We start from the raw sequence: 12,564 nt of genomic DNA, 5'->3' as shown, positions 1-12,564 counted from the left end.
TCTTACAATTTCATATGTGTAGACTAGGGTAACAGCACCAGTGGCCAGCCAGGGACCAGTGGTCAGCCTTTTGAGTCGTTTATTGGTCATAAATATCTGGTATATTCGTTTAAACAAATCGCGATTACTCAAATAGGAGCTTTGATTCCTTATTGGTTAATACGTCACACGACAGGTGTGGTGAGGGAACGGGGAGAAGAAATATACTCGTTCATACAGGTGCTGTTTGTCGAAGAGTGCAAAAGTGTCATGTCCGCCATATTTTTTTCTGCACGTGGTGTTCTCTTAACAGGCAAGAAAAACTATGTTTTAATGTTATAAGTTATTATTTTTGTTAATGTTTGGATTGATTATTAGTTTATCTATTAAATTGGATTACGTTTTGATGAAAATAACAATATTTCACTTATAAATTGAGGGGGCTGGCCACTGGATAACACTTTTTTCCAAAAAATCCAGTGTTCAGCCCCCCACGGCTGACCTTTGGGTTATTCGTTTATTTTATTATTTTCGAGCCAATGCGACCGTTAGGACCGTTAAATTTACATTTTCAAATTTAGTTTAGCATGCCCTAGTCAATTTTAAGTAAAATCCAGTAGTCAGCCGCATTTGAAATTACGTTATAATGCGGCTGACCACTGGAACTTCTTCACTTCAGTTCGCGGATCCAATACTCAGCCATTGACTTTGCTTGGTACATCGCCGCCAAAAATAAGTCCACATTTTTAAACCCTATCTAATTGAAATAAGGTTCAAAAGTGTATACATATTTATGACGTTAACTATACATAACTATTTATCACTTTGCTTTTTCCTGGTAGGTATAAGACTTTGTTTATTAATGATAATTAGATCTGCATAGAATCGTTTCATTATTTTTTACCGAATAGGTTCTTCCTCCTCGCGTTATCCCGGCATTTTTGCCACGGCTCATGGGAGCCTGGGGTCCGCTTGACAACTTTTTTAGTTAAGTACATAACTAACAAATTTCGTGTCATAAGAATTGTATGTACTAATAAAAAAAAAAGATATACAAAAAATAATAATGATAATCATATTGTTGGTTATGATATAAATATAAGTGATTTTGATCAAATCATTATGAATATTATAAAGGCTGAGTACTGGGTACACAGAGGCTGCTTACTGGATTTTGGAGGCTGACTACTGGAGAAAAGTGCCACTTTTTGTTTAAACTAAATTAGAGATATTATAAAGAGGATTGTTATTTTTTTAAATATTTTGTTTTAAAATTATGATAAACAATTGATCTAACTATGTCATTTGTTTAATTTTCCGAGTAATCCTGTAGAAATGCCGAAAGTTCAAACTTAAAAAAGTCGTTATAAGGCTGACTACTGGTGCCTTTACCCTAGTAGGTTCTCCTTATTACACCGACATAAAGCTTATAATTGGTTGTGGCAGTTCTGATAATAGTTTGGGACGCTACTTGTTTTCGGCGATATCAGACAAAAGGGTATTGGAAAACAATACGTTCTAAAATGAATGGAACACCACCGGCCGGCATTTATTACCTGAGCACTAGTGTGAAAGTGACCCAAGTGAACATGAATGATTACCAATTTCGAGTTCTATCTTAATGTATTTGACAATATAATTGCAAGGTAACCAAGCTAGCATGGGTTTTTAAGGTTCTCGCGTGAAATCCTGCGTTTCAAATGCCGCTTGTGTGTACTTTTTTTTGCAGCATTGGTAGATTTGCTGTTCTCGCGCAACAGTTAGGTAATTGATAAAAATAACAAATAACCACAAAGTAGTAGCAGGTAGTATTTGTCTGCACACCTATTCTTCGCGAAACTATATAACTTACACCATTATATATAAAATGTGTTTCTTTGATTGAAATGTATTATGTAATGAAAAATTCGCCGTGTGCCTGCTATACGGCCACAATTCAAAACTTTTAATTTTCTGGATTATTGCAGATTCGTAATCAAAATTGTTCAATTTACGACCTTATTTCGAGAGCCATAGCAAAAAAGGTCTTTAAGAGCCCTTTTCTCACAAGTGGCCTTATGCATTTGACCATAAATTGTCAGACGATTCCCTGCAATACAGCCACCACCAGCCACTTACCAGTCTGCCGCCTGCTCCCGCGGCGTTCGCACATGAACTGAGGGACTACCGCGAACCACGTTCGACGTGTTGCCTTCCTGTCACACTTACCTACGAATTTACAAGTGCGACAAAGAGGCAACACGTCGAACGTGGTTCGCGGCAGGCCCTCAGACGGCCCTTTTGAGTTGTGGCTATATAGCACACGTTTTAAATGAAGCTTTTGAGTTGCGTCCTAGAAAATGATAATTAGTTGAGTTACACATATTATCGCGTACAGTGATCTTGTTCCTATCAGAATTGATAAAATAAAGGGATTTTAACTATTTTGGTGTTTTTAATTTATATTTGCATGGTAACCTTTATCCAATAATTTTGTGTTTAAATTTGGCCGCATCCCAAAATCTTTAAAAAACGTTTCTGCAATACGGCCACAACTCTAAATACCTGTCTTTAGGGCCTTGTGTCTTAAAAAATATACATTTCTTTTAAAAAGTGGCGTGGTCATAAGGAAGGTTATATCATTCCGAGTAAAAAAAGCTAAATTTTAAATTCATAGACCTAAAACTAAAGGAGTAAGATCGTATTAAACACCCTGAACTATACTCTCACAACTTTGAGACGCGATTTCTCGAAAAAACGGTTTTTTGAGATGTGGCAGTGTAGCAGGCACACGGCTTAATTAGCTTAAAAGCAATAATAGTAAAAAAAATAAGGTTCTAAACTAGGGACGAGTAGGTTTAAAATTAAAAATAGTAGACTATATAGAATAGGGACACCTACTTCCATTCATATATTGTATAGTTGGCTAAATATGTTATATTAATACATGTGTTAAAACTGTTATATGTAATTTTTAAAAAATCGTACGCCAAACGAGTTCATCTGAATTCAACATTCAATACTAGACCTTGCATACCCAGACCTAGAGCATTGATTGGCTCAAACTGTTTCGGATCCGTTCGGGCCGGTGTTAAGTACCCGTGTAAACGGAGATACGTATCTGAGAAACGTTTCTTGGGAACGTTTCTTGGATACGTATCTGGATCCCGGCGGTTCCGTGTAAACCGTATTCTTAGCACCGCCGGTCTTAAGAACACGGGTATTCGTTTCGGCGTGTAACACGGATACCGGGAGCCCTAGTTATAACTGCAAGAATGTGAAGCGTTCTCTTGAGAGTATTAGGGAAATATGCAGGTGCTCCGATCTGGTTGCTCTTCAAGAAACTTGGTTACTACCGGGTGAAGTGTCGTATTTAAGTAGTATTGATGATGAGTTTGGTACCACGGGAACTTCGGCAGTTGACACTACCGTAGGTATGTTACGTGGCAGGCCCTATGGTGGCGTTGCCCTTCTGTGGCGAAAAAGCGTATTTCGTGATGTGTCTGTATTAAGCTGTGACAACCCGCGTGTTTGTGCGATTAAAATAGTTATTGAAAAGCGCCACATACTGGTTGCGAGTGTATATATGCCTACAGACAGGCATAGCAACTTAGCGGAGTTCACGGATTGTCTCGGTGCGGTGAGTGCTATAGTGGATAATGCTAACTGTGAGTCTGTGTATATACTCGGGGATTTGAATGCGCATCCTAGCGGTTTGTTTTTTACTGAGTTGTCGGATTTCTGTAGTGAGCGCGAGTGGACTATAGCGGATACAGATATTTTGGGCTTGTCGTCGGAAACATACACCTTCATAAGCGATGCTCATGGATCTAGACGGTGGCTAGACCATTGTTTGGTGACTGAGACTGCACTGAAGTCTGTTATGAATGTGTATGTTGACTATAACACAGTTTGGTCCGATCATTTTCCGTTATGTTTACGAATTAATTTAGGTGTTATTAGACAGAAAAATGATCCTAATACATTTGATTGTAATAATCTTAAGGTTAAATGGGGGCACAGAAATGCGCATCAGATTAGCCATTATACAATGCTTTGTAATGATTTATTAAATTCAATTGACTTTCCACATGAAATGAGTGAATGTTGTAGGTCAAATATTTGTATGAATGAGGGGCACAAAAGTGACATTTCTCGTATATATTTGAGTATCGTGACTGCTCTCAGACAGGCTGCTATGCTAAGTTATCGTGGTAGTGATCCCAAAAGAAAAAAGGCGAAGTGTGTTATTGGATGGAATAGGCACGTAGGTGAGGCACACAGGCAGGCTAGACTAGCCTTCAAGGTGTGGGATGAATCCGGTAAACCTTCGACGGGTCGGTTATATGAGGCGATGTGTGCAAGCCGTAGAATATTTAAGTCAAGATTAAGGTGGTGTCAAAACCATCAAGATCAAATTAAAATGGACAAACTTGCATTACATCACTCAAGGAATGACTTTCGGAGTTTCTGGAAAACGACTAATAAATTAAACCCTGCGCCTGGCTTGCCTGTGAGCATGAATGGTGTGACCGACCCTGTAGAAATAGCTACTTTATTTAAAAACCATTTTGCGGTGAAGTCACCACTCGGACCGTCCACGTCGATGCTTGACACTGAGATTAAATCTGATGACCCAGTTCTCGAAATTTCGGCTAAAGATGTGGCACAAGTGCTCAAACAGATGTCTAGAGGAAAGTCACCCGGTCACGATGGTCTCAGTGTTGAGCATCTTCGTTACGCCGGGCCGCATTTGCCCAGAGTGCTTGCAATGTTTTATTCGCTATGTCTCCGCCACTCATATTTGCCTATGGAATTAATGAGAACTATTGTAGTGCCTATAGTAAAGAGTAAGGTGGGGGATATATCGGATAAGAGTAACTATAGGCAGGGCCGGATTAACCCTAAGTCAAAGTAGGCAACTGCCTAGGGGCCCCGCCTCGGCTAGGGGGCCCCGGCTCTGCTAGGGGGCCCCGATGGCTCACCGTGCACCAAATAAAATTTTGTTCCATAGGGTCAAAATTCATGAGTAATTTTTTTATTCTTTGAGTAGGTATGCTTTGTTATTGTTTTTTTTTCGATCCATTCTTTAAATTCATGAAATACTGTAATAAAATTAAAGCGTTACAGTTTACGGGGCGTATTCTGCGTACCTGTTGTAAAGTTGTAATAATAGGGATTTTCAGGAAAAATTGTTCACTTTTTTTCGAACAACCATCAACTTTTGGGTTAGTTAGACTCAGAATCACGAGGACTATTGAATAAAAAAGAAAGAAGACGAACGTGTTCCCAGTTTTTCATAGGAATGCTCGACCTTTAGCCCCACTTTTTACCTCAATTTACCATTGGTTTGTGTTCCACATCTCCTCTACTTCAGCTTAGCCTTTGGCCTCGTTGCGCCACGCTTGGCCTGCGGTCTCGCTTTTTAATACAATAGACATTGGTTCGTGTCTGTGCTCAACTATTTATCCTGAAGCCTGATGAAGCACGGCTTTGACTTCGCACGAAAGCTCGCCTCACTGGGGCAGTTCGGACATTTAGGCCCAGATGAAGATCGATACCCGGCCTTTTAACACGCTTTCACAATTTGCGAAAAAAAATTCGCGCTCGCTGCGCTCGCGTTTATTTTTGGTTCTTTACTTGTCCCCTTTATCATCGACATGTTAGCTTGACTGGTGAATGAATAGAGTTAGACCAAAGTATGCAATGATTTTGATAGCATACGCAGTACAAGTATTATTTATACGTCATAATTTCATAGAAGTTTTGACGTTTAAAATAACACCTGCACTGCGAGTGCTATCAAAATTGTTACAGCCTTATCTTGGTCTAACTCTAGTAATTTAAGTGATTTTAACATATGGATTCTAATCATGTGGCTCGGCGTTTGGTCTTATGGTCGGACAATCGCTGTTCAGCCTCGCAAAATATTAACTATAGAGAAAATCAACTTTGCGGCACTAGTTGAGCTTAGCTTTCCTCGCTTAAATTTTGCCAATAGAGGTAGATAGGAAAGTGACGCTGAAGGTCACATCTTTGGTATTCCACTGGGAATTGACCTTAAGCCTAACGGGCTCTCCCCACACTTGACGCGACGCGGAATCGGCCAAAACCAATAGAATAAGCTTTAAGTCCACGCAATAAGAGCGAAAAAGACATCGTTCGATTAGGATCGGCTTGGCCGACGCTGAAGATTGAAATTAAAAACGCAAACTTATTTCCCTGTACTGAATATGCTGTGTACAGAATTGACTGTGGGGGGCCCCGAGCCTCGTACTGCCTAGGGGCCCCGACATGCTTAATCCGGCCCTGACTATAGGCCTATTTCCTTAGCGACTATTCTGGCTAAGGTTCTTGACGGCTTGCTTAATGTTCAGTTGGATAAATATCTGACAGTCCATGACAATCAGTTTGGGTTCAAACCCGGATTGTCTACTGAGTCCGCCATACTGAGCCTTAAGCATGTCGTTAGGTACTATACCACACGGAAAACACCTGTTTACGCCTTATTCCTCGACTTATCTAAGGCTTTTGACTTAGTAAGTTATGATCTGTTATGGAAAAAGCTTGGAGAGTCTAACGTGCCTGTTAGAGTAATGAATATTTTTAAATATTGGTATAATAACCAAATAAATAATGTTCGGTGGGCCGATAAGCTCTCCGAGCCTTACAGGTTACAGTGTGGGGTCAGACAGGGTGGGTTGACTTCACCGAAGTTGTTCAATGTATATGTGAACGCGCTGATCGTCGCGCTCAGCAGCCAACATGTCGGCTGCCACATAGATGGCGTGTGTGTTAATAACCTAAGCTACGCGGACGACATGGCGCTGCTGAGCGCGTCGGTCTGCGGGTTAAGGAGACTGCTTCGGATATGTGAAGACTATGCATCTACTCACGGTTTGATATATAACTCTAAAAAGAGTGAAGTAATGGTTTTCAGGTCTGGAACTCGTTTACCAGAAAATGTGCCTCCAATTAGGTTGAATGGGGTCGAACTTAGCCATGTAAGGCAATTTAAATACCTAGGTCACCTGCTCACGGACAATTTGATGGATGACGCTGACATCGAGAGGGAGCGTAGGGCGCTGGCAGTCAGGGCGAATATGCTAGCTCGTAGATTTGTGCGATGCACGAGAGAGGTCAAAGTGACTCTTTTCCGAGCTTACTGTACCTCATTGTATACGTGCACTCTATGGGCTCATCACACACGCAAATCTCTCAGCGCCCTACGCGTCCAATATAATGATGCGTTCAGGGTGATGTTGGGGTTGCCGCGCCACTGCAGTGCATCGGGCATGTTCGCGGAGGCGCGCACCGCGTGCTTCTTCACCACTCTGCGCAGGCGGTGCGCATCCTTGCTCTGCAGAGTGCGTGCTAGCCCCAACACCATCTTGGACATGATCTCCAGCAGGTTTGATTGCCCTTACATGAACCACTGCATGTCAATACATGTAAATAGTAATGTAAAGTAAGGTTATGTATATAGTATTATTAGGTAGTATTATATTTTTTTTATTTTATTTTGGATTTTATTAGTAACATGTTATTTATGAATTCATCTGACTGTGCCTAATTTGAAATTCTTGACATTTTTATTATTTTTATTATTTTGACTTTTTATATTTTAATTTATTTGACAACGATTTTACAATATTTTAATGAATTTATTCTAATTTAAGTAACTTATTATTTTTAACTGAACAATTTTATATTTTAAATGTGATTTCGTTATTTTATTTTTATAAATGTCAGGAATGTTCAAATATTTCAAAATTTTTATTGTTTATTATTTTATTGTTAATCCTATGGAAATTGTAATTTAATCCTATGTAATTTGTAATGCGATGTGTTGGACCTATGATGTCTTAAATAAACGGATTTATTATTATTATTATAAACACGAACAAAAGATAAGCACTCCCGTGTAAATAAAAGAGACACGGCAATATTTATAGCTCACCGCCTGGGCGAGTAACTATAAATATCGCCGTGTCTCTTTTATTTACACGGGAGTGCTTATCTTTTGTTCGTGTTTATAGCCGATAGCTCATAGCTTACTAGCTCGCGGTGGGACCAGTGCCTTAACCCTTTTCCAGACTGCACCAATCTACAAGGTTTTCCCAAAAAATCCAAATATATTCCAATTAATCCAAATAATTCCAAAAAATCCAAATATATTCCAAATTTCTCGAAAGTGCAATCTAATTTGAATCTTAAATCGGAATGCTAAAGTTGAAATTCTAGTGGCGCGTATGTGGTCGACAAATCGTACTATGCCTGGAAAAGGGTTGAACAGATTACTCTACTCCTCAAACTACGACACTTTATTTCGTCTGAAATAGGGTAATTCGTCAAATACTGGCCACTGTTTAATAACTGGCCACCTTATACTAAAATTGAGTTCTATTCTCTTATAAACATAATTCATTTTAGTATAGGTAAAAGGTGGCTAGTTATTGAAACCTTATATAATGTTGATTATATACTAAAATGAATTCTGTTTATAGGTGAACAGAATTCATTTTAGTATAAGGTGGCCAGTTATTGCTGGGTGGCCAGTTATTAAATGCCTTTTCTAAAATGAATTCTGTTTATATTAAATTCAATAGGTGAATAGAATTCATTTTTAGTATAAGGTGGCTATACTGGCTAGTTATTAAACAGTGGCCAGTAATTGAAGATTTTTCGATTAACCTCTAATTCCAGAAATATCAGTGTAGTAGTTGCAAAAAACACTTACGATGATTCGTAATCGTCATCGTCGGTCATGTTTTGAGGTTCCTCGGCCACCTCCTCCATGCTTGCTGGAAAAAAACAATTATTAGAGTTAGACCAAGATATCTCTGCAACGATTTTGACAGCACACACTGTGCAAGTGTTATTTTAAACTCAAAGTCTATGAAATTATGATTTACAAATAACACTTGCAAACAAGGATAAGTAAGAATTTAATTTTAATGTAAAATCGACTGCATAACTCACTATAATCTTACCGTGCGGTGAAAACTCCGATGCCTATTTATAGCTTGGTTAAACTAATTTGTCAGTCAGTAAGAACCAGGAAAACTATACTCATCCTTTTCTTTTGGGTGCTAGTACTACTGTAAGACAAAGATAGTATGATTCTCTTTGTCTATGATTGAAATGAGACAGTCATTTACAAATTATATTTCATTTATAAGTTTATACTTGCCGCAAAACTAACAATAAGTGGCGAGTCAGATCATAATGCCATCGCTTTCACTCTTGGTTGGACTTAACAAGGGTAAAGGAGATAGCATTATGATCCCAGTCGCCAGTTGGTATGGTAGGACTGGTAACAAACTCACAGTCAAACGGGATGTTGTCCCCGCTGTCGTCGGCAGCCTCTTGTTCAGTCTCGTTGTGGTTCGGAATGTCCCTCATGTCTATCCTCGTCAGCGGAATGTATACATCTGAAATTAACCATTCACATAAACTCTCAACGAAATTTAAAAAGCGTCATCTGGTGAGTAAATGCCTAGAAACACTTTGTCGGGTGACACTTTAATTTTCAAATACATAGCGTAATTCGCCAGTAAATGGCCACTACAGTAGGCTCTAAAATCTATTTTTTTATTCCGTAGACTAAACTGACATTTCATAATATGAACATAAAATGTCATTTCATACTATGAAATGTCATTTTAGTGTACCAAATAAATATACTTTAGCCAGCCTTCAATAATAGGCACCTTATAATAAAATGAATTCCGTATATACACGGTGTAACATGAGGAATAATATTAATTTAAAACTAGGCTAATTTCAAAAAAGTTTATAGGACATTTATGTCTTTAAATATGATCAGGAATACCCTGTTAAAATTATTCGGTTTACTCATGTTACACCGTGTAGGTGCATAGAATTCATTTTTAGTTTAGGGTGGCCAGTTACTGGCGAATTACATTAGCTTATTTTAAAATATTTTTTTGTCAAAAATGTCATTTTTGAATTCAAACTTTTTTCGCTGATTGTACTTTTATTTCAACAGGCAACTATAATACTCATCGAGACAATTCTAAAAACTCCCGACGCAATTAGGATTGCATTGTTATATTACAGTTCCTATGGCCACTTCCTGTCTCATCATCATCATCATCATTATTCTAGCCTTCAGTCGCCCACTGTTGAGCATAGGCCTCTCTTCGTGTACGCCACTTATCCCGGTCCTGGGCTAGTCTCATCCAAAAGTGCCCCGCAATTTTCCGAATGTCATCCACCCAACGAGCTAACGGACGCCAGGCGCTTCTTTCATCCGAAAGCGGCCACCAATCCGTCAACCTTTTGGTCCACCTGCCATCACTCTGCCTAGCAACATGTCCCGCCCAACTCCATTTAAGCATCTTGATGTGTCTTTTAATTGAAAAACACATTTTAAAAATAAGTTACGGTAAATATGTAACAATTATGAATCTAATACGATCATTTATATTCTTCTGCTTTCATAAGTAATAGTTTTTGGTTTTTAAATTAAAAGACATGTTAAGATCGCTTACCTTCTTGCAAGTTCTTTCTAATGCTAAAAAAAACGAACTATAGTAGTAGTGAAACGTACCTTGTAGCATGTGCATTGGTAAGGCTCTAACGGTAACATTGCGACTAGAGTTTGGACTCCTAGCTGTTTGTCCTGAAAATAAATAATTCCATTAGAAATTTAAAGGAAAATAAATCAAAAATAGTTTTGATAAATTATTTAAATTGTACACTAAATACACTCGTAAACCATGGTAGTATCCCGTGTATCAAATTAAAAGTGACATTCCATTTCCAACTGCAGCTGTAATACTGTTCATTTTACTATGGAAACGCGTCGCTGTCATTGTCAATTTCCATAGTAAAATGAACAGTATTGCAGCTGCAGTTGGAAATGGGATGTCACTCTAAATCTATCATTGGCCATCAACAGTTTTAATAACTGACATTGTAAGTAAATCTTAATCTTGAATAATGAAAAAATGGCTGTATATGTATATGTACAGAATTATGTAGTCTTCCATCGTATTTTAACGGAAACGTGTTTTTCTATTTCAGTCAGTGTCGGTACAAAAAGTACCTACTGACGTTGACTGAAGTAGATTGAAAAATACGAACGTTTCCCAGAAAATACGATGGAAAACAATTATGCACTATAGTTCGTTTTTTTAGCATTAGAAAAAAGGTAAACAATCTTGATGTGTATTTTAATTGAAAAACTCGTTTTAAAAATAAGTCACAGCAAATATGTAACAATTATGAATCTAATACGATCATTTATATTCTCCTGCTTTCATAAGTAATAGTTACTGATTTTTATAAAGCGTTTTACAATTAAAAGACATGTCAAGATCGCTTATCTTCTTTGTACTTCTTTCTAATGCTAAAATAAACGAACTATACATCTGTATCTTATAATCCTACTTACAAAAAAAAATCATACTTACTAGAAGTGTTAATGTTGAGAGTAGCCCTGCTAAGTGAGACTACGGGCTGTATGGACTGTCCGCCCATCATCATGGGAGGCACCCGGTGCACCTTCTCGGTGGAATTGCTGATGTTGCTCCATCTTGGAGACACTGTGTCTGCACCTGTGTTTAAACGGATAATTGATATTAAGTACCAAGTTAACCAAGTACTTAGTTAGGCCTTTCCGTGATCAGGAGTCCTTACATATCCGGGAGCAAGCCGCCCATACTTAATAGTCTTTTTGTTTAAAAAAAATGGATAAATCAGTTTGTAAAAATATTAAAGGGATAAAATAAATAAAGAAAAAGTAACATTTATTATTGTTTTACACTAAGTATTATAAAAAAAAATAGATTTCTGCCCCGAATTTTTTTAACAAAAATTAAAAAAATGTGAAAAATCGGCTAACATACATGGGGTATATTCTGATAGCCCACAATGTGGAATCTAAAAAAAATTCTTGGATGTCAAGATTTGGATTGGACCACCCAGTAGTTATATGTAGACAGTGGTATCACAGGACAGCCTTTTTCTTGGACTTATTTGACCATTGAACTGATATAAATTTGACGACTGGTCTGGCCTAGTGGGTAGTGACCCTGCCTATGAAGCCGATGGTCCCGGGTTCGAATCCTGGTAAGGGCATTTATTTGTATGATGATACCTTGATGATACAGATATTTGTTCCTGAGTCATGGTTGTTTTCTATGTATTTAAGTATTTATATATTACATATATATCGTTGTCTAAGTACCCACAACACAAGCCTTCTTGAGCTTACCGTGGGACTTAGTCAATTTGTGTAAAAAATGGGATATAATATTTATTTATTTAATATTTATAATATTTAAATGTAACTAACTTTTAAAAAGAAATTTACCTTCCCGGTCTCTCATATAAGTTTTGGCTAACTCAATGGTGCGAGCGACGGCACTCGAGGCCTGCACAAGATGGGAGAGAGCCTGCTCGCTAGCTTGTTGGAGTGCAGCATCTAGCTTGCGAGCGTCTGCGGCACCGCCGCTTTTGAGACGCTGGAAAAGATAATGATATGACGTGTAACCAGTTGGAGCCATGCTTTAATTTTTTTTTTCTTTTTTTTTATAAGGGGTTTTGTCACGCAGGGACAATGTCACCCCCGTGTGA

General features: G+C 38.2%; 1 protein-coding gene across 1 annotated transcript in view; it reads right to left on the bottom strand.

Annotated features, from left to right (window-relative positions):
• Nucleotides 1–12,564, bottom strand: part of LOC134663383 (uncharacterized) — a 32,281-nt gene that overhangs the window by 18,446 nt on the left and 1,271 nt on the right. Inside the window, exons 2-6 of the mRNA XM_063519746.1 lie at nucleotides 12,302–12,452; nucleotides 11,400–11,543; nucleotides 10,535–10,606; nucleotides 9,288–9,392; nucleotides 8,699–8,762 (exon numbers count right to left, since the gene is read on the bottom strand). Of these exons, the coding sequence (XP_063375816.1) occupies nucleotides 8,699–8,762; nucleotides 9,288–9,392; nucleotides 10,535–10,606; nucleotides 11,400–11,543; nucleotides 12,302–12,452 (536 nt within the window). The remainder of the gene's footprint in view (nucleotides 1–8,698; nucleotides 8,763–9,287; nucleotides 9,393–10,534; nucleotides 10,607–11,399; nucleotides 11,544–12,301; nucleotides 12,453–12,564) is intronic.

The sequence above is a fragment of the Cydia fagiglandana genome, chromosome 4, assembly GCF_963556715.1.
Source record: "Cydia fagiglandana chromosome 4, ilCydFagi1.1, whole genome shotgun sequence".
NCBI classification, from domain to species: Eukaryota; Metazoa; Arthropoda; class Insecta; order Lepidoptera; family Tortricidae; genus Cydia; species Cydia fagiglandana.
The sequence above is the reverse complement of the archived record's forward strand: the minus strand, read 5'-3'. Positions and strand labels throughout refer to the sequence as shown.